General features: G+C 43.9%; 1 protein-coding gene across 8 annotated transcripts in view; it reads right to left on the bottom strand.

Annotated features, from left to right (window-relative positions):
- Nucleotides 1-1,283: 1,283 nt before the first annotated feature.
- The window catches only part of LOC146809390 (carnitine O-palmitoyltransferase 1, liver isoform-like), a 406,858-nt gene continuing 385,220 nt past the window's right edge, over nucleotides 1,284-22,921 (bottom strand). For all 8 annotated transcript variants that reach the window (XM_085616202.1, XM_085616204.1, XM_085616209.1 and 5 more), the window contains one exon: nucleotides 1,284-5,184. In XM_085616202.1, the coding sequence (XP_085472328.1) occupies nucleotides 5,095-5,184 (90 nt within the window). In that variant the 3' untranslated portion in view covers nucleotides 1,284-5,094. The remainder of the gene's footprint in view (nucleotides 5,185-22,921) is intronic.

The raw sequence follows: 22,921 nt of genomic DNA, 5'->3' as shown, positions 1-22,921 counted from the left end.
TCACATATATGATTGTGTTTCCGGGGTCCCGCGCATGGGCGGGAATATTCTAGTGCTTATGACTGATGAGGATCCCCTGGAAGAGAACATGAATTTAGGGAAAGCGAAGCATGTACATGTTATGGCTGAATTGCACAGTGAAGCCAGAAAACTTGGAATCATTCCCGGCTTCCACACTTGACCAAACTGTGTGTGATACTAGCATCAAGTCTTTTTTTTTTCCACTTTGCCTCTTTTTCCTTCCCTGTGTTTGATTTAATAAACTATGATGTTATCTATTTATAATAGCAACTCAGGCCACCCAGAGTGTGCACCTGACAACTAACTTGCCTCTTAGTTTGCTATTGTCATTGTTGTCTCGGTCAGAGAAAGCATGAATGATTCTAGATTGATGTTTGAAAACTGTCTTTTAAAAAGGAAAAAAAAAACTCTCAATGCAGTGATATCATTGAATGTACCAAGGTGAAAAGGTTCTGCATGTGAATGAATTACACGTTTTTCAATTTTGAAGAGACTATCATGTTTTTACACGTTTGTTGTAAGATATCCGTAAACAATGATGGTGTTTATAGAGTTAAGTGGTGCAGGACGCCTTAGTTACTTTCATTCTGAATGTTAGTGCTGAGTCAAGTACATAGCAGAACAGTGCTGCTGCTGTTCAGAAAGGGGCTGCACGGAAAGGTCAAGAGGGCCGCAAGTGGCTCCCGGGCGTACTTTGAGTTATCATTGCTCTAAGTCGTTCCTTAACACACAGTGAAACAGATACTGAAAACCGACACAATCTGCAGCAGAGCTACGATAGCAAATTGTAAGGCACGGAAAGAAACAGTCAGCATGCAAGGGTATTTGCGGCTCTGATTTGTCACTTCCAGTGAAATGTGAAGCCAATGCAGTGCTGCACACCACCACCTAGAGGCCTGCAGAAGCACCGCTTTGAAAAAGAAAAAAAACATTTTTTGAAGGGGTCCAGTCTGACACCTGGGGGATATTCCAAGGTGAAGAATCTGAATTTGGAAGTATTCATCAAGTATCCAGTATCATGGATAATGCAGTCAAGTGGACACAGTTTATTTTCAGATTATGCCACTTACCAGATTATTCTTCTAATTACTATTTAATAATTCATTGACTACTGCTTTCTCTTCCTTTCACTGCTGTATGCATTGGGTGACAGGCTTACTTATTTTGGTCCCAATACCAGGTGCATTTGCAATTCTGAGAAAGTTTATGACAGACTTGAAACACTAATGTACAAACGTACAAGAAAAACGATACGCTTTGCGTCAAGTTTTAAATACTGGCCTTTAATAGCCCTCAAGTTGTTCTTAATTTGTACATTGCATTGATAACGGCAATAAACATTAGCTTAAGAGATAATGTAGAAAACAAGAAAGAATAAAACAATAGCATGAAAGGATAGCTTAAAAAGGAAAAAACTTTTTCCTTCCCTTTTGTGGAAACAGATTGATACATTCAAGATTCTATATAGAAAGAAGGTATGGCCCCAATATCTCAACGGCACAGAGCGCAAGCATTCTGGAGTATACAAAGTTGAGATGGCAGGAGCAAGTTAATAGTGCAGGAGGAGTTTTTGTTTCGTGGATAGTGGGTTTTCCCGGAGCAGGCTGCTGGTTTTGACTCAGTAGAGATAAAAGCTCTATGCTTGGAGAGGTTTATGAAAATATAGTGAAAAGGTTTTGGCAAGTCTTCACAGACCACTCTTGAGAAGGCTTTCAGTTTCTGAATGATGGATTGATGGAGGCAAAGTACTCTGCTTCTGCATCTCATATAAAGGAATCACGGAGTGATCTTGACTGGTTCAAGGTTACGAAAAATCTCCATTATTGAGCATCTTCAGACTGTAATCAATTCCCCAGTGATTAGAATTAGTAAATATACAATGGATTTCAGCAAAGAGCTTTAGAAGATCAGGGACCAGGCATGTGCAGAATTTTCCAAAGAGGAACCAAAAGTAACTCCCCATCTGCAGTGCCCGTCATGTTCAATTGCAAAAACTACAGGCACATCATCTACTGCTAATGGCATGAAATTACGCTCACTAGGACTTTCCTGGACTAAACAAGTCTATCGGTGCTACACATATGGGAGGTTGTGAGTAGCCTTTCAGGCTAAACCTGGCCAACCCTCACCCTGTGCCACAAAGGCATGAAGGAGAGGGTCCAGGATCAACAACCTATATATGTGTTAATGGATGGAAGGTTTCCTAGCAAGGTCTCCTTCATTCAAGATACACCAGATTCATTCTAAACTACGTAGCATCGATCGGGTCTACCAATCATTATACAGAGTAAACCAGGTACCTTCCATTTTCTGCTGTATAGACAAGACTGCCATTTGTTATCTGGGATAACCCAGATCTATCTGCATTGTAAAAACAGGCCCGACAATATTTTTCCATGAATAGCCAGGTCCATCTTATTTTGACTGCTGAACTTATGGAAAGTCTGCCCAGAATGGACAGTCCTTTGGTTATTACTAAATACCCTGCCGTTCAATACCAGGCGATGCCTGTGTATGTTTGTGTGGAAGGAAGAATATCATACTACAAAATAATTATGCAATTCTGTTATTTGACAAAAAACTGGTATGATTCTATGTAAATATTTGGCAGAGCTCCTCAATTTGCTTGGCTGAAATGGCAAGACAGTTTTGGAATACGATAGAGCCTAAACATAAGTCTTGAACTATTCAGATAGGGCAGCCCATTGTTTGCCGAATGAAAGAACAACTAGCAGGAAGGTTGTCCTCCAGTTTCCCGTGATTGGATAAATTACAATGAGGAAATGCAATTGTCTTATGGTCACTGGCCTGCGAGGACAGTTGAGCGGTAAAAAATACATTAAATTCCATTTAAGTTTTCTAAATGGCAACTAATGTATTTTTTGTCATATATATTCTCAGCAGAGATAGATGACATGTAGAAAACCTTATGAAATCTTTTTGTTGCAGTGAGTAAATTGAGAGTTTAACATCAGCTGCAATAACCTACATCAGTTAGGCATATGTTCAGACAATCTAAATAACCAACAGCAGTGGGCAGACTGTGGTATCGTCACCAAAAAAAGTATCACTCTGCCCAGAACTGAGGCTGATGCATGTGCTAAGTATGGGCTTCCAATCAGATAAAATCTGTCAACTAAGCAATATTACAGCATGATATACAAGTCTGCAAAAGAATAAGATGCATAAATGAGGTAATGGTTTTCAAGTCTGTAGGGGTTTCGGACCCATTTATGAAGGGAGTGCAATATTCAAGTATAACCAAAGAGAAGACACATACATGATGTGAGCAGTGTTTGCATGTCTGATCAGAGTCTAGAAACCTTGAGTGTAGTGAGCATGGTGTTGAAGTCTGGTCAAGGTCCGGAACCATGCATGAGGTGAACGGGGCATTCCAGTCTGATCTGGACATAGAATCGTGTATGAGGTGTGTATGTATCAAAGTATCTGCTGATCTGGGAGCAATGCATGAGGTGAACATGAATTCATGTCTACAGAGTAACGGTCAAAATACACTAGATAAGTACTGCATCTAAGTCTGATGTGGTTCTAGGGACATGTGTATGATGAACACAGAATTCATGCCTGTAAATGACTACAACCCAGGAGGTGAGCACAGCATTGGAGTCTAAGCAGAGATTATGCCCATGTGTGAAAGATGCACAGCATTACTTTTTGCAAGAGGGAGACGTCGAAAATGTGAGGAAAGTGTCTGCAGGTAAGCTCAAATCATAACAAATAGGTGAAAGATCCAGCAGAAGTCCTCATGATGAATGTCTTGGTGGTTGGGTGAGCTGCACACACAACACCACAACTTATGGGTTGAAGCCTCTTATAGAACATATCATATTTCCAGAAAATATTTATCAAATGCCCTACCCTCTTCAGTAATGGTGGAACACATGGCACAAGCTGAGACATTAGTCAATTAAATAAGTTAGAAAATAGCTTCTGTTTGACAAGAACAGGACTGTTTTACCAGAGATGACTGAATTGACTACACATTGTCATGGAATGGTGCTTCCAGCCCCATTAAGTTGGAACAGGTGCAGATTGTCTTCGCCATGAAAGAGCCTGGTGCAGTCTACCAAAGACAGGGTGGGTGAGAACAAACTATTAAGAGAACAATGGAGCTGTGCAGAAGTTATCAAACAGTGATGGCCCCTCCTGTGGTACGGCGAACACATACTGCAGCTCACAGCAGAACTTTAGTAAATGAGTGCCGGATTGTCATGCAACTGGTAGTCTGTCTGTACTTTGAGTCGAGCTCACATTGCCATATGAAGGAAGTTAACTCTTCAGTTTAGGACTGTATGTTCTTTCCTCTGTTTCCAAGTGTAATTAATATTAAAATAAATACATGGCAGCCGAGTAGCCTCTCAAATAGATACAGTTCATTGGAGGTTTCACAGATCGTTGAATTAACACCAGGAACAGATGTCGGCAAAAATAGATGTTCTCACCAGAACCTGCTCCTAAACCTGTTGATGTAGGCTCCTACTTTAAAATGATAAAAATTGAAGAAATGTCTTTACATATAAGGCACCAACTCACAGACAAAACTTCAAAGAAGCCAACATTTTCTTCAGCTTCCTTTCCTGGCCAGTCTCAAACATACTTATCTGTGCGGTATGTCCAGATGCAGCCATGTTCTGACAACTGTGCAAGTGAAGGTGTGCACTGACAATCAACTATACCCAATGCAGTGTTGGTTCCATTTTTGGGCATGTGTCTGTGCAAGGGTGTACTTTTGTGGCGTGTCAGGCCGCATTTTGTGCAAGTAAGAAACAGTGGGTGGGTGGGTGAGGTCTTTATCTGCCTCTTACATGTAGTTGTACTATATGTGCTATCACCATTGACTGTTGTGAGTGTCCACCTGCGTTTTTCTTTGTGTGAGTTATGAATTTCCTTTGAAGCTCAGGATCCTTTTTGATTGAGTTAGTGGAATCCAACAAGTTGAGACAACCAACCCATTGCTGTGTGCTGCAATTTATTGGGTGTTCTCCTGGAAAAGTTGTTTTTGGCACTGGGAATGGACTCAAGCACAGAGTAGCTGTCGGATCGCGTGCCCCTCTACTTCTTTTGGTTGCTTTTGCCAACAGGAAATAGAGCCAAGATGTCCTTAAGGGCACTGCGGATGTTACTGCCGAACCGGTGTGCATCCTGCAAAGGCACAAAACAGCCAATAATCAATATTGACAAATATATAGGACTACAGCTCACAGTATCAACATTGCCACATAAGGGACTTCCAACAAAAATATTAATGCACTTCTTAACAAGAGTTAATGACCAGTGTACTGATGTTTGCATGGACATATTTGGTTAATAATATTCAATATTGAAGCTAGTACAGGAAGAGAGAACACAGAAAGACATGCAATTTGGGTCACAAGAGTGGGAGGGATCCCAGCAATCTTGCAATCCACATGTGAGGCACACAAAAATCACCACTTAACGTAACTAGAGTGGTCTCTGCCATTAGTCAGAAAGGGCAGGGGGCGGGGGGAGAGAGTGAGACCTTGATTGAGGGAAGACAGAGTGAGAGAGAGAACTGAGGCAAAGTATAACTGGGAAAGTGAGAAATATAAAGGATGGTCTCAGACTTGGATCGAGACAGATAAGAGAGATAGCGAGAGAAGCAAAAAGAGAGACGACTAGATGTAGAAGAACTGTAGATAAAGACAAACAGATATTATCCTAGCCGAAATGAAATCTTTAGAATACTTCTCCTTTATTGAGCTTTAATTTTCTATATTTTTTTTTTAATAACTATTGGCTTAAGCATATCATTAAAGTAAGTGCCAGATTAACAAACTCCACAGGATTAATCCTTCGCCTGGAGCCAATCTGACTTTGTTTTGGAAAAGATGTCTATGTAGGGCATTTGTAAGCCCACAAATAGAGTAGCATAAGAAGAGATGTCCTGGCGCTCCGAAAGACTGCAGTATACAAAGAGAAGAAAACAATAACTATGCTTGAATAAATTATGGTTGAATAAATACGTTCTCGGATCTTTCCTAAACTGCGTTGGGTTACATTGGGAACGAATGTGAAGAGGCATGCTCTTCCAGACTTTCTGGATGATCAACCAGAGGATCCGTCTTTCAAATCAGGTTTTCTTCAATCTTGAAACAGCCAGCTGAACTTGGGAAGAGGACCATAGGGTCCTAGTTGGGGTATATCTGGAAAAGAGACTTTTCATACAGTTATTGCTCATTTGGCAATGACACAGCATGAGTAAGGCACAGGCCCTTAAATAGACATCCCTTTCTAAAGACCAAGGTATTATACCCCAATCCCAGCACCAATCTGGCAGCCGAGTTTAAGAACACTGCTTTCTGATGGTATTTTTGGGAGTTCTCTAAAGTAAAGAGTTTATTATTGAACTGAGAAAGAGCTCGAACCATCGTAGTTTTAGAGGCTACAGAAGGCAAGGGAGAATCTTACGGATGACTTAGTAGGATCATACATGCGGTTTAATCTACCGACTCCCAGTCCCTTCCAAAGCGTTTAGGGAGGCTCTGACCACTGATAGCACCTTTGGTTATTAAGCTTGCCAAATTTAACACTATTGGAGATTTTAATTTGTATTTTGATGCCACACAGGATTCTATTCTCTGAAGCACTTGTAGAGCACATAGCTACCTGCAGGCATCCCAGCACCAATAGTGCAGCACAGAAGCACTAAGAGATTTGAATTATACATTATTAAAGGGAGATGTTATGGAATAGCCATGTTTCAAGCATTTTCCAAATGAGGAGTAAATGATTTACCGAACGGAGAGAAAGTGGGAGGGTGTTCCACAGCCTGGCCACATTGTATGAAAAAGAGCACCCACCAAATCTTTCCCTTCTAATTTGGGGTACTTTGGCCAAATAGACATTAGAAAAACGCAAGGTTCTTCAGGGATGGTAAGAGGAGAGCAAGGGATGGGAAATCAGAGGCCCCTTTGTCAGAAAGTGCTCTGTGGGCGATCACAGGGATTTAAATTTGATCCTCTCAGCCACAGGGAGCCAATGAAGAGAATTCAAAGCTTGTCGAGCCGATTGGTGCCTAGGTATGTTGAACAGCCACCACGCAGCAAAATTCTGTACCTCCGGGATGTTTCCTCGTGGTGGCTCTGGGGCTCGCAGCCAGTCTCTTTGCAATAAAGGGAAGAAGAGGCAGTATCTTTCGAAGCATTCTAAACATGCTGTAGCAGGTAGCTGCAAGCTTCCCAGACAGTCAAACTCGAATGATTTATCCAGCGACATGTCAAGGCTCTTGATGACATCTGTTGGCAGTGGAGAAGAGCCTAGACAGCTCGGCCAGTCCAGACTTAAATCCGGGTTCATGTTGTTTTCCAATAACATGAGTTCAAGTTTGTCCCAGTTAAGCATGAGACAAGGCCTTTCCATCCTACTGGCCACTATCACAATATCACCAATTTTATAGATGACCTTGCTGCTATGCAGCTAACTCAAATAGTCATAGGCACCACGCATTCTAGAAGTTGGCCATCTTCTAGACCCGTTTTTTCTAATCTTTGCTCCCTACAGGTCCCCCCCCCCTCCCCATGGTTTGGCCCGACCATTTTATGACCCCCCCCCTATTGGTCATCTGTTTGCCCCATCAAGTGGATTCTTTGGTTCTAGTCGCGCCCCCCAAATGCCCTAGGCACTAGCTAGGCCTTCAAATATTTGGACATTTTATTCAGGCAAACCACCCCCCACCTAGTTCCAATTGTGGAGGAAGCTAATAATTCCTTGCAATCCAGACTTACCTCAGCTCTAGACGTCTTTATTCCTGTCAGACAAATTCCCGTAAAGAAGCAGCCCGCAGCTCCCTGGTTCAATGAGCCCTTTGTGTGAAAAAGTGCCATCCTTCTTGCATGGTATGCCCCCACTTTTTGCTGAATTGCTGAATGTACTTTGTCTGAGGGTGCCCTGGACTCCTGCCAATCAGGTGCCCAGGGCCTATGTTCCTTCCCTAAAACAAACCAAACCCAAATTGGCAAACCCTGGCCACATGTCAGCCCCTGGTAAATGGTACCCTGGGTACCCAGGGCCTTGTGACCAGGGAAGGCCTCTAAGGGCTGCAACACTCCTTGTGCCACCCTTAGAGGCCCTGTACCCTTACACACACACACTGCCTTTGCAGGCTGAGTGTTTGGGGGCAAGACAAAAACAAAGTCGACATGGCACACATCCCTATGTGCCATGTCCATCACCTACACTGCCATGGCATACATCAGTCACCCCTCTAGCTGGGTGCCTTATGCCAATGGTGTGGGCACAGGAGCAGGAGCCCTGTGCCCCTACAGTGCCCAGGTCCATTCCTGAGCACTGTAAGTGCAGTGCTGCCCTTTAAGAGTACATGGTGCTGAGAGCTCGTCAAACACGAGCTCCACAGCACCATAATGGCAACACTAAAGACTGAGAAGTTTGGTATCAAACTTCTCAGCACATTAAACCCACACTGATGCCAGTGTGGGATTTAATGTACCCAGCACCCCAGAGGGCATCTTAGAGGTGCCCCCTTAAACCTAACCTACAATCCACGTCTGCTCTGAGGCTGCCTAGGCTGCCACCCAGCAGACATGTTGCTGGACCCCTGCGTAGGAGAGCCCCTGCTCTCCTGGGCCTGCAACAATGCACATCCTGGGCGAGGTGCTAAATCTCCTCCCCCAGGATGGGCAGGGGGAAGCTTCAAAGACATGCCGCCTCTGTGAGCTTCCCCAGGCCCCTGCAACCCCCCACTCTGGCGGGAACCTTTGGCCGGAAACCCCAAATAAGGACAGGGGATGTGCCAGGCTGCCAGCCGCACCCCTCAGGTGGGGGAGGCGAGGTGAAGCACATCTCCGGGCTCTCGCCATCTTGAAGATGGGGAGCCCTACGCTATCAGGACCAGGCTACTGCCCCCCTCCCACAGGAGAGAGGCAGGATAGGGGGTGTACCCACCCCAGGACAGAGACCCATTGGTCCCTGCACTTCACCTACCTGTAACACCCCTAAATCTAGTATTTAGGGGCACCCTGAACCTTCCTTCCCCAGATTCCAGATTCAAAACTACAAAGAGCAAGAAGAAAGAAGATATGCCCTGCAGCTGCTGAAAAGAGGAAGACCAACTGCTTTGGCCCCAGCCCTACCGGCCTGTCGACCCTCGAACCTGCTCCAACCCGGCATCTCTTGTGGCCAGCAACCTCACCAACCCCGGAGGACCTGGCTACCTTTTGGCTCTAAGCTCCTGGGACTCCTGTGAGTAGACCCTCTACTCAAAACCTATCTCTAATCCCTGGCAGCAGCCTGGAACCGCGAACCCAGCACACTGATGGACCCTGAGGACGACCCCACGGCGACTGTGACCCCGAGTCCGGCACCCAAGGACCTCCCTCAACACTCCTGAAGAAGCCTGCAGCCTCAGAACAAGGTGCCCCCCCCAACCGCGATCAACAGAGGGTAAGATTTCCCGACACCAAAAGGCACCCCTGCATGCGGCGCCCCACGGCCCCCTGTGCCCAATCCCGGGGTACCTACCTATCCTCCAACTAACCTCTCGAAGTGGTGGTGGCACCTGAAGAGTCCTCGTCCCCGAGCTTGCAGTCTTTTTCTAAACCGGAGATTTCCCATTGAAATCAATTGAGCGCCCGAAGGCTCAAAAGCACTCTGCACCCAGCCGCCCGAGTGGCCCTAGCAGTGAAAACTCTACACCTACCTACTTCCCCACTTGCCATGAGTAAGTGACCAGGAGCCCAGCTCCCACAGCCACGTGGCTTGCCAGTCAGCAGCCACCAACCAAGGCCCCCCTATCCCTCATAGGATAACATTGGGCCTAACTCTCTCTACACCTGGCCGCCCTAGAGCCGCTGAGGGTGAACCAACTGTACCTACCTGACCCTGGGGGATCCCTGAGTCTATGACCAGAACCTCAACTCTGCCAGTCGAGTACTTACCCTTAAACCGCAAACTCTATTTTCCTCATAGGGTAACATTGACTGGCTTTTTCCTGAAATTTCTTCTAAGTGTGGACTTTTCAAATCTTAAAATATTCACCAAAAATCAGCCGAGTAACGAAAACGAAATTACTCACCTGCTCTTAGGTGAGCTCCCAGTGCTGGATCTTGGTGCCCAGCACTGACTCTGAAAAACACTTACAACTGTACTTACCCGTAACTCAATTTTCTTCCATAGGAAACCATTGACTGTTTTTTTGTGAAATTTCTTCTAAGTGTCGATTTCTGCAATCTTTAAATATTCTTCAAAAATCGTATAATATCTGAAAACGTAATTACTTACCTGTTTTGGATAAAGGTCCCAGTACTGAGTCTAGGCACCCAGTACTGGATTACAAAAGTAACGAGAACATACTGTACCTGTAACCTGAATTTTCTTCCATATGGAATCATTGACTGATTTCTTTGAAGTATTTTCTAAGTGTCAACTTTTAAAATAGCTAAATATTGTTTAAAAATCATTACAGTTATTAAGTCTACTTTCATCACTTGATTCTGAGTACTGACCCAGGACTGAATCTAGGATCCAGTCCTGGAATTCCAAAAGTAATATAAAAAGTAATCTGTTGCAAATAACTTGAATTTACCATTGAGCTCAATGCATTGTTGTGTTTAAAAATAGGAGTTGCCTACTGCAACCACTTGTAACTATTTACAAAAGTCTATTGCATATTGAAAAAGTATTTATATGAGGGGAAAGTATATTTTAAATCCAAGTGTTGGTTCTAAAATAAAACAAGCATATATTTTTTATATATAAACCACTGGCCTAGAGTTCAGTTATTGAGTGTGTGAGACCATTTGCTGACTGAGTGTGTACAACAAATGCTTTACACTGTCCTCTGATACTGCCTTACTGCTCGACCAAGCTACCACTTTAGAGAGTAAGGTTATATCTAACTTTAACCTCTGTCAAACCCTGGGGGACTGTGGACTCTGTACACCCTGTACCTATTAAGGAACAGTATATACAGAGCCACTTTCTCGCACTTTGCCCTGGCCAAAAAGCACTGCAAGACTTTAGAATGCGCCCGGAGGAAAACTTATAATCCTCTACTGAAGTTTCCTACAGATCATCTTTAAAAGTTATCATAATCTTATTGTGAAATCTAGGGCTGAACACTTTGCACATAAAATTAGGATTAGCAATAATCCGGCCAAAGAAATTTTTAATTTAGTGAACAGCTTCACAAAACCAGTGCTTGCAGCTGATCCAACTGAAGCCTCTACTTTACACTGTGAGAAACTAGCAGAGTATTTTATTGGCAAGGTCAATATCTATTCTCACTTTCTTTTGGCGGCTCCTGATGTTAGGTCTGTTTCTTACGGTGCAGCCAGCTGTCACCAATCCTAGAGTTCTGAGCTCATACTCCTTTCTTTCCCTCTGCAGTCTAGTGAAATCCGGTTCACCAGTGGACCCCATTAAACTTGATCTTTTCATTAATTTACAGGAGTTTCTTCTCCCACCATGCTTAGAGACTGGGAACCTTTCACTATCTTCTGCCTCTGTGTCCAGCTCTTGGAAGCAAGCTAAGGTTATCCCTCATTTGAAAAAAACAACTTTGGGTGCCTCAAAGCCAGAACGTTTCTGCCCTATTTCCCTCCTAACTTTCCTTGATAAGGTCACAGAGAGACAGGTCAATGGCATCCGGACCATGTTTTTGGAAGACAATCATATTCCTGACACCTTCCAAAATGGCTCCAAGTCTGCTCACGGTAAAGAATTTGCCCTCTCTGCAACCACCGAGAAATTTTGTGGCGCCTTGGGTGAGGGCAGAGCCTCAGCCTTTCAACACGGTGTCTCACATAATCTTGCTCCAGTGCCTTCCAAACATTGGCATAGGAGGGTCCTCTCTGACCTGGTTTGCCTCCTTCTTTTGGAGCGCTCATTCCAGGTCATCTTTCCACCTTATGGCACCCAGTCTCATGCCCTACATTACTTTTCTCTTATTACAGTTAAAGGTTTATGTCAAGTGACCGGTCCTAATCATTGTGAAACAAAAGGCTGTAGGATGTTTTTTTTAAACACATCATTTTAAATAGCTTGTAAAGGAATAATACAAACATTTCAAAATATATCAAGAGTTACAAAAGCACATTTATTTTTGTAATTCAGAAGTGTGATGCAAACAAAGATTTTAATAGGAGCACAAAGTAAAATACTTTACTTGCTTATGTGCATATGAAAAATATTTGCAGAAACTCGATTTCCAAGCATTGTTTGTACGCTATATAGTTTTATCAGTAAAACAGCATGTCAGTTCGAAAATCTGTGGCCATTTCAATGGAAAATCTGCAGATTGCTACCACTTCATGCTGTAGTTATATATTTATTAAAAGTGATAGTTTTTAAGCATGATTTGAGAAACATTCCTGCCCCGCCCTGATGACAATGCTGTTAAAGAACTAAGAGTTAAGTCAGGGGTTATATGCATCAAATATGTGGCTAGATTTGTATTATATATGGAGCAAAAGTTTAATCTATTAAATCAAAGAAAAGATTTATTTGCACAGCAGACATGCTGAACTTGCATATTTGAAGGTGCTCTCATGTTATAATGAAGAAAATGGTGGCTCAGTAAATTGAAATATTTGCCCAGCATCACGTAATTTGAAACTAGTTTAGGGGTAAAGAGCATTACAATAATGTCAAGTAGATTATTTAAATTACTAGACTGCAGGTCTGGTAACATGTTTACTTTTTTTGAGGTATGAACTGTCATTGCCTGAATGCAAAAAAAACCAAGCATTGGTCTCGCTTTTGGGACCTTATAAGTATTTACTTATGCAGCACAATATCCTTGGTGCAACAACATCAACTGTTGCATGGCTAAACACTTATAAGATCACAAAGGCGAGACCTATTGGCTATGCCAATGCTTGTTTTTAAAGAAGCAGAATCAACAGGAGGTGGAAGCACCATGAAAGGTCTGAAGGAGTGTGGAACAAACATAGAGAAGTGCTGATAGTGGCGTGGAAGCGACATGTGGGAGTTTGGACAGAAGCAACACGGGGTTTTAAAGTAGCAACGTGAAGGGCACGGGGGGAAGCACTGACGGGGAGAGAGGAGGAGCGTGCTTCCATGCGGACTCAGGGCAGCAATGGTGAAGAAGCACACGAACGAGCGCTACAGGGAGTGCGTCAGGCAGAAGCACATAGGTGACCAAGAGCAACACAGAGAGAGAGAGAAATACACCAGGAAGACAGCTTAAAAGACATGCACTCCCATGCACTGCTTAAACACAAAGGGAACGAGAACAGCTGATGTGGTTGCAATGACAGCTCCTCGAGCCTTGACAGGTGCTAACACTGAGCTTCCCGTCTGAAAATTGAGGTCGCTGTAGATTACTACACAGACGAAGCCACTGGTGCTCTGCGAAGGCGAATTCATTCGCTTCCCCGATCAAACTTCTAAAGTCTGTTTTATGTACACTGGCTTCCTCTCCTGTGTCTGGATATTCCTTCAGTTGACCTACTTGCATCTCCAGTGAAGCCACTGACAGCTCCACCTCTTTCATTCTATTCTGGAAGAATTCTGGCTTCATTTAAATAACTGACTGCTTGACAATTACGTCAATATTGCTCTTTACAACATTGTGCAGGGCTTTCATTGCCATGAGCCACAGCCCTGAGGGGGCAGCTGAAGTTCATGCTGCTTTCCAGGAATTATGCCACCGCTGTGGCAGTTCTTTACCACAGTAACCACAGCTCCAGCTATGCTCCAGGTGAATTCTGTAGTGATCTGCATCTCTTTGGGCCCCAGAGATTGCATTCATTACAGAGCATTGGTTAGTCCCTGAATCGACTGGGGAGGGCCAGGCCTGCTACTAACTGAGGTGAGTCTTCATTGGCACTTTGGTCTCCCTCGAATGCCCCCCACTAGGCACAGGACCAGTTGCACTATAGCGTCGGGATTGAAGTCCCACCAGAATGTTAAGAGTCGTGACCAGGAGCCTCACGCAAGAGTGGCCACACGTGGAAAATGAATTCTGCATGAGTAAATGTGCGCACACTAAGAACAGGCAGAATCGATGACAGGCCAGCAAGTTGATGATTCCCGATATACTATGGTTCCAAAACTGTCTAAGGATACATCCTTCCCAAATTAACCCTCACTTGAACTAATCACCATTGATAGATAGAAGGGGGGCTCTTAACAATAGGTAGGAGCTTGGTCCCCCAGTTAACGGATCTCAGAGGCTAATTTGTAAAAGAATGAGTGCCAGTGCCCAAGCTCTGTCAGAAGCTGGTGCCATTAAATGTAGATATGCCGAAAACCAAGGCTGCGTAGCCTTGAATCCACCTCATGCCTCTTTAATCCACTACTAGACACTCCCTTTATCTCACTCTTGAATATTCCTGCTTTCTCCCTTTTCTTTGTCCATCTTTCCACTTTGTGGTTTTCCCTATGCTGCTCTCGGTAAATGTCTGATGTGGAAAAATAAGTGCCAGAGGATCAAATTAAGCACCGACCGATCCCCGGTCTACAGAAGGAAGATAGGATCCCCTTGAAGATCCGCCATAGAAATCCCTACATTTCCCTCACAATCTGGCACAGTGAGCACAAACCGATGAGTGAGAGCCAGGCAGGACAGTGCTTGTATGTTCTTGAGATGTGCCTTGTGATGCAGCATGGGAAGGTAGTAGTAGTAGATTAAGAACGCAGTCGACCAAAAGACTACCACACAGGAAAGTGGTGAATGGAGACTTCCTTTTATAGGTGTCAGAACCACACCCTCCATTTCATCAACATTCCCCTGAACATAGCGAGTGATTTAGTAATTCAAATCCTTGATTAAACTTCTTAACACTTACAACACTTAAGCTATGCCAGCGTATTCACACATATAACTTTTTGCACTTCAAAGGGAAAATATTTCTCCTGCACGTTTCCTTCTCATTCCCATGCCAAAAACACAGTTTCATCTCTCAGCAGCTTGCTAACTTGCCTGGTGACCTATGGCTTCACTTTTTATACATACGAGGATAATATTCTAACTGTAATGAGCGTAGACAGAGCTTCTACTGACACTACGGTTCAATTCAGGGAGCGCATGCAGAAATTTGCAAGCTGAATTAAATAGTTCATTAATGCTTTGTTGGGCCAGAATCTACCTTTTTGCCATCTAACATGCACCTGTCTCTATGCCCTATCACTATAGCTTGCAGACTGGGGATTATAATTTGACTGCAAAATATCCTTTGACCTACAGGTCAAGATGAAGCTGGTCTTTTTTGTGTCCTTTTACCCTTGCTTCTGACCCCATCAAAGTTAGTGGTAAATGCCTTGATATTGTTATGTCTAGAGTACAGGCACTCCTTTTATTTCTGCTCCCATCTCCCACCTCACCAAAATTATCTTATCCAGCGCCTTCATGTAGGCAAAAAACATCAGCAGCACATATTAAACCCAGTGCTTAATCTGAGCCGGTGATTTACGGTGCTCAGCACTGGCACTTAATTGTCAACAGCGGCACTTATGACAACTGCCACATGGTGGTGCTGTTTGGGTAATTTAGAGATGAGCAGAACAACAATTTATTTTTAAAACACCTAATACCGGCCATCCAAGTCATTCTTAAAGCTGACGGGGGCTAATGCAGTCTAATCTGTCACACTTGTAGCAGTGTGATTGTTAGTAGTTGTGAAGGTACTGTCATTGGCAGAGCTGGCAGTGGCAATGGGTGGTGCAGATGCAGTGGCTTCCTGACAAGGGCACTGGCACCAAGATATTTATTTTTACAAATTAAGCACTGATTACACAGAAACTGTCATTAAGGGCTTACATGGGATCATCTTACATACCTAAAAAAGTTCCAGATCACTAGACGAAGAGTCATTAAGGTCCTATGTATGGCTCACCAGGTCTAATAGTACATCAAAATTGCATTAGTTCTTGACAGATGTGTCGTAGAAGACTCATCAGCCAATCTAGGCCTGTTCCAGCAGGCTCCGATGGCTGCATGTTGACAGTAAGTGAATGTCTGCATACATATTCAGTCAAGTACACTGAAAAAGACATCACATGGTCTACTTAGCTCATAAGATAAGACAGTTTTTGTTCTTCGTTCCTGCGAAGTTACTGAATTGCAAAATCTGAGTGATTTGAGGAAGATTTTCTGGCAGCTACCAAAATGTCAATTTTCGAAGAACATGCATACATGTTGGAAAATCAATTAGAAAGTGTGGGAAATCCACCTTTTCAATGTGATCACCCTGGATATTTCTCCTTTTGCTAGACCCTATATTTAAGTTGGTCTTAGAACTCTGTGTACTCTACTCCTGCCTGCTAAGCAGTAGTGAAGTGCCAATGCTGCCCCATTAAACATGGTAAAAATGGCATAGTTCTAATTAGAATATTTAACTTGCCCATAAGTCCCTACTGTATGGTACAAAGTGTACCCAGGGCCTGGAGGTTAAATGTCACCACTGGACTGCTCCACCTAATGTGCCATCTACTACAGTGGAAGTGCAACATGGCTTCAGGCCTATCATAGTATCCAGACTGTAGCAGTGTAAAAACTGCAATTAGACCTGTAAAAAAAAAAAAGCCTTTTGACAGTTCAAAACCTCAGTTTTAAATATTACTAAGTCACCCCGGTTGGGCCTTGCAGCCCACAAGGCAGGGTGCATGGAATTTAAAAGCAGGACATCTAGAAAGTTAGTGTTAACATGTCCTGAGAAGCAATTTTTTACTTTGGCAGGCACAGTTGGCCTATGTAGAAAACCAGAGTACAGATTAATATCCTACTACTGTACCCCAGGACTGGTATTAGCTAGAAAAATAATTAAATACCTACATTTAGTCATTAAAAATCCCATTCAAAGAAGGCAGATTTTTAATAAATATTGAGAAAAAACTACTTTTAGAGTGTTACTTTTTCCCTGCATTAAGTTCCTGGAGGTTAATTTGCATTTGATCTCCAATCCTGGAACAGCAGCGGCGCTACCTGGAGGAGCAGCTGAGCGACGTAATGGCGAAGAAAATGATGATCAAGAAGAGCACGCCTCAGGGATCTCTGCTGCTGCCTTGGAGATGTTGAGGCAACCGGGACAACAAGCATGGAGAACATTTGGCCTGAAGGCCTGGCTGAACGAGCAACGCACGAACCCCGGAAATTGCTAGAAGTTCATGCTCCGTAAATATGTAATATGTTTTTGTCCAACCATAATCGCTTCAACTTGTCTTCAAACGTCTTGAGTCAATTTGCAACTTGTATATCTGTAACTCTAACCGCTAGTATCTGTAGTAGACATATGTACTTACTACCATTCTTATGTGAGTTTAGAGTTAATCTGTTTCGTATCTTTTATGTAATTCATGTACTCTGAAGTCCTTATGTAATGTAACTGGTTCTACTGTAGAGCTCTGACACCTTTGGGTAAAGTTGGTGCTATATAAAAACGCATAAATAAATACATTTCTCCCAACCAATGATTAGTATTTGAATATGTGTGAATAAAGGGTGAAATTCATCCCAGGAGCTACATAACAGGTCACCGTGATTGACAGGTCGACTTTAATGGGCTGCGATGACTCCTCTGAATCTCACAGAATATTCAGTGTGGGGATGTAGGCATCCTTTTTGACGTTAGTGTCAAATCCTGCCTGATCGGTCTGCCGGGATTCATATATAACATTTTGATTTAGGGAGCACTTGAAAGGAAGAAAACAGGATGCCAGGAAAGTTTACATATCCACTGTCTGTTTGCAGAAAAACACTGCTTTTCTCCTAACTGACTTCGGTCTCTGGGTTTTACATAGAACACCTGGAGCACACATGAAAGGAATGAAACAGGATGCCAAGATAATAAATTCTAGTGTATTCAATGTCTGGTTGCTAGACAACCCGGCTTTTGTGTTACCAGATTTCTGTCACTGAGTTTATTGAGAGTACAGTGGCTGCTTCAAACTGGATTTTAGAGTTAGATATGGGAGGACTCTAGGATTACCAAAGTATGCTCCCCACATACACACCAACAGCAGTTGGAGGCCATGTTTAATGTGGCCGAAGCCTTTCGCAGTCTTAAAAATGCCAAGAGTAGGTTGCATATTGGTCCACAGAAGCCATTTCCACCGCCTAGCTCATGCTAGGCATAAATGTAGCATCTGCAGGCACTCACTTCAGAACTTCCTAGACCTGTGTAAGATCAGAAGAGGAGATGACCTGGTGTATGTGACCTGAGAGGAGCCTGGAAGGACTGGACCTGCTCTCTTGTACCAAGGACAAAAGTTGACTCCAAGGGTCATAAGGCTGACCTCATGTGTGATAAGCTACAAGAGGACTTTCCTGCAACTGCCCAGCGGCAATTAAACCGGGACTGGAGTCTACTGTTTGCCTCTGCCTGATACCCTGTGAGTGCCTCTCCTGGGGTGCTTTAGAAGTGTACTCCTGTGGTAGAGTGGGACTTAGAGGATTAAGGGTCTGATTTTATTTCGGCAGTTAAGCCGTTGTTCTGCTAAGGGGATGGAGTAGATTACTGTCCACTTGGTGGTAGGGCAACCCGCCAAATTTATAAATGACCGCTAAGCTAAATGTCATTTAAAAAGCATAGGCAACAGCCGCCGTCACAGTGCTTCCTGTCGATGCTCTCCTCTGTTTGGCGCAAGGCTCCAGCTACATGACCAAGCCCTGCACCAAACCGTTATCTTTTTTAATTTTCAAAAAGAATATACAGAAGCAGAATTTTCTTTTTGAAAATAAAATGGTTAAATGCCCCCACACCACGAGCGGTGGTGGTGCGCGGGGGTTGGGGAGGAGGGTTTGTCTGGCGGTGAAGGACAGTAAACAAAAAATGGCTAAATGTCCATCCATCCTAATTGGGTGGGTGGACATTTAGCCATTTTTCCAACGGCTCTTACTCTGTCGGAGTGGTGCTGCTATGACGGTAACGGAGTAGTCACAGCCAAACTTATAGTCCACCCGCATCTAAATTTGGCAGACAGACCATTATCTTGGCTGTAAGCATACTTTGTCGCTGTTGCGACAGAGTATGCTTACTGCCAAGATATAAATATGGCCCTAAGTCAGAACGTAAAATCTTTGACCAGGATGAACCTGGTTGGCATGTCCAACCCGCGTTCAAATATGGCCAATATCTAATTGCGCTATTCTTTAAAATTTCATATCTGCAGTCCCCTTTATTGTCATTTTAGTTTCATTCAGTTTGTATAGTGTTTACTCCTTTTTTCTAATTCTCTTTGGGGGATTTTATGGTTTTGTATTTTGACTTTAATACTTTTTTGGTACTGCATAAATACTTTACATATTGCTTTATTTTTTATCTATATTAGCTGTTTCCATCAGTGACAACATAGACTCTATATGAATAGGACCTCCGTGTAATCATTAACGAAAACACTTGTAGATTTTCATTTTATATACTTGGATTGTACTGTTAAGTATGAGGTCACCACAATTGGAAATGGAATAATGTAATTTAAAAAATATATATTTTTTTTTTAAAGTGACGTGTTGGACTACTTACCTGTGAGCTGTTACATTGCTATCTTTGCAAATTAGCTACACTATTCAATAATAGTGATATAAAAACTTGAAGAGTGCCGAGCTAAATTTGTGTTGTTTAAACTACCATAGGAGTTCTTTGGTACTTCTATGGGGTGACATCCGTGGTAGCGGGGTGTCTTATGTTCCCTTGAGTGGCACCAACACTGGTACTGGACTACAAAATAATCTCAGAAAGATACGGTTTCATAATTGATGTGCTACCCTGTATTCAACTGCTACCATCTGTGCCTTGTTACATATTGCTCTATGCCAGTCTGCTCTGGACCATAGCTACCATGGTTTAAGCTCTGGTTCATCCCCCCACCCAAAAAAAAGGGGTTGCGATTATTCCTTGAGGTGGTTAGTCAGCCACTCCAAATAATCATCCATTTTCTTAAATAGACCATACACACCCTCAAGCTGAGTGTTTGTTGGAAGAGATATAGCACTGTCCATCCCTTTAAGGTCAGAAAGTCCCCTTATCTAGGGGAGGCAGGTGTGGTCTTGCAAGGAGGCGAAGTGGCTCTGAGTAACAGATGTGCCCATGATGGTGAGAACCAGACTGCTATATTCTATTCATGTATGTGTTCAGACATGTGCCTCTAGTCACTTTACTTTATCCTTCAGGGAGGCAGCCATCACTACTTAAGACTGTGATGGGGGATTCCCAGAAGAACAAGTTACTTACCTTCAGTAACGCGTTATCTGGTAGAGACTATCTAGCTGTAGATTCCTTACATTACAATTTACCTTAAGCGTCAGACTGGATGCGGAATTTGTTTTGGTGAGCAGTGCCCCTGCACGCCAGTAGGTGGCGTAGTTTGGCTCCACATGGCATCATTGTCCGGAGCTGGAAGTGAGGTGCGTGGTGCCTATATTGGCCCCCCCCCCCATCTCGCTGACATCAGTTTCTTTTCGTGACTTTCAATGCCAAAAGCACAGAGCCACAAAAAGTACTGACGACTGGTGTGAGAAACTAGGGCCCTGAATCTAAAATTAGTTCGCAGAGCAGGGAGGATGGGTGGGTCGGTAAGGAATCTGCGGCTACACATGGTCTACCACATAAGGCATTATCAAAGGTTAGTAACTTATTAATCTGAAAGAGACTTCTAGCTGCAGATTCCTTACCTTGTAATAGATACCCAAGCAAGACCTCCTCAGAAGAGGATCTGTGACACAATTTCACACTAGAAAGTCCTGCAGGACCGAGCGGGCAAACTGCACGTCCATACAAATCTGACTGTCCAGGCAGAAGTGCTTAGTGAACGTGTACAGAGATACCCCCCTTACTGCCTGGAGGAAGTCCAGGACTGGCACTCCGCAAGCTAACACAGTTTTTGCAGCCTTGGCTCTGGTGGAATGAGCACGTAAATCCTCATGGGGTTGCTTCTTGGCCGGTGTGTATCAGATTTTGATACAGAGCATGATCCATTGAGAGTTGGTCCGTTTCTGTACAGCCTTCTTTTTCTTGGCTCCATCATACCCTATGAAGAATTGTTCATTCACCCAGAACTCTCTTGTGCGGTCAAAGTAGAACAACACTATTTTTGGGTCCAGCCAGTGGAGTCGCTCCTCTTCCTTGGAGGGTTGACCAGGTAAAATGTAGGGAGGGCGAGGGACTGGCCTACAAAAAAACATTTGTGAGGAAGGAAGCTTTAGTGCAAAGAACCCGCTTTTATGGGAAGATGTTGAGGTGCGGAGGATTAGATGACAAAGTCTGAAGCTCACTGACTCCAGGCAGATGCTATTGCCACTAGAAAGGCAGTCTTGATGGTAAAGAGCCAGAAAGGACAGTTGTATAGCAGGTCGAAAGGAGTGCACATCAGAAATGTCAGAACCAAATTTAGGTCCCACTGAGGCATGATGAAGGGTGAAGGTGGAAACAAGTTTTGGAGACTTTTAAGAAACCGATATACAATAGTGGACTAGAAAAGGGATGGCTGATCTGGCAACTGCAGCAATGCCAAAATGGCAGAAAGATAGCCTTTTAAGGTGCCTAAGAGCCCGGCTGAGCAAGAGAAAGAAAAAACTGAAACACTTGAGAAAGGGGAGCATAAATGAGGTTAACCCGTTTTTCTGCACACCATGCCGCAAACTTGCCCCAATGGCAGGTGTATATTGTCTTGGTTGAGGGACGCCTGGCTGCCAAGATGATGTTACAGACTTCGGGTGGAAGGTCAAAAGCTGTCCGCTCTCACCACGCATTAAGGGAGACAAATCAGGGTGAAGAACCCTCCCTTGCAGCTACGACATAAGATCTTTCCTCGAAAGGGCAGTCTGATCGGAGGACTGATGGCCATGCGCAACAGCTCAGGATACCAGACTCTCAGAGCCCAATCCTGAGCCATAAGGATGACTTGGGCCAGGTCGTTCCTGATCTTTTTGAGTACTCTGGGAAGGACTGGTATGGGTGGAAATGCACACAGGAGGCCTGAGTTCCACTAGAGACAAAAAGCTTCTCTGAGCGGAAGCCCCCTTGGAAACTCCCACACGCAAAAATGCTGACATTGCGTGTTCATGGTGGTGGCGAACAGATCCAACAAAGGTTCTCCCCACTGCTGAAAAACCTTGCACTATCTCCGAATGGAGACACCATATGTGATACGCTAGGTATCTTCGGCTGAGTTAGTCTGCTCTGGTGTTCACACATCCTGCCAGGTGCTGAATCACCAGGAATGAACTGAAGTTGCAGCCATGTCCAGAGATGCAGGGCCTCTTGACAAAGGGGCCAAGACTCAACCCAATCCTGTTTGTTGCACTACCATATGGCGATGGTGTTGGCCGTGAACAACTGCACTGGCCTTCCCTTGATAGAGGATGGAAAGGCCTTCAATGCCAGCCGAATCGCCTGGAGCTCTAACAGGTTGATGTGGAGTCTGGTTTCCATTTGAGATGTGTCTTATCTCCTCCTTTCCCAGATGGCCACCCAGCCCAGACGTGACACATCTGTCTCTACTGTCAGAACTAGTTGGAGAAGGCAGAGGGGTCTGCCGATGACCTAATCGCAGTTCGTTAAACATCACTGCAGATCTTTTGCACTGCCCTCCGAGATCTTGACAATGTCGGAGAGGCTCCCCTGATGCTGTGCCCACTGAAACTTCAGGTCCCACTGCTGAGCTCAAATAGGCCAGCGGGCATGTGGCACCAGCAGTATGTAGGAGGCTTAGCAGCCTCAGAGTCGGTCTCACCGAAATCCAGGATAGAGGTTGAAACAAAAGTATCATAGCCTGAATATCCTGGACTTGTTGTTCAGGGAGAAAAGAATGCAATTGCACTGTGTCCAGAACAGTTTAGATGAAAATGAACGTCTGTGAAGGGGTCAGGTGCTAGTTTGGCATGTTGATAGTGAACCACAGCAAGTGCAGGAGGTCTACAACCACTGCCATCACCTTGGTG

Source organism: Triturus cristatus, chromosome 7 (genome assembly GCF_964204655.1).
Source record: "Triturus cristatus chromosome 7, aTriCri1.1, whole genome shotgun sequence".
Lineage (NCBI taxonomy): Eukaryota > Metazoa > Chordata > Amphibia > Caudata > Salamandridae > Triturus > Triturus cristatus.
The sequence above is the reverse complement of the archived record's forward strand: the minus strand, read 5'-3'. Positions and strand labels throughout refer to the sequence as shown.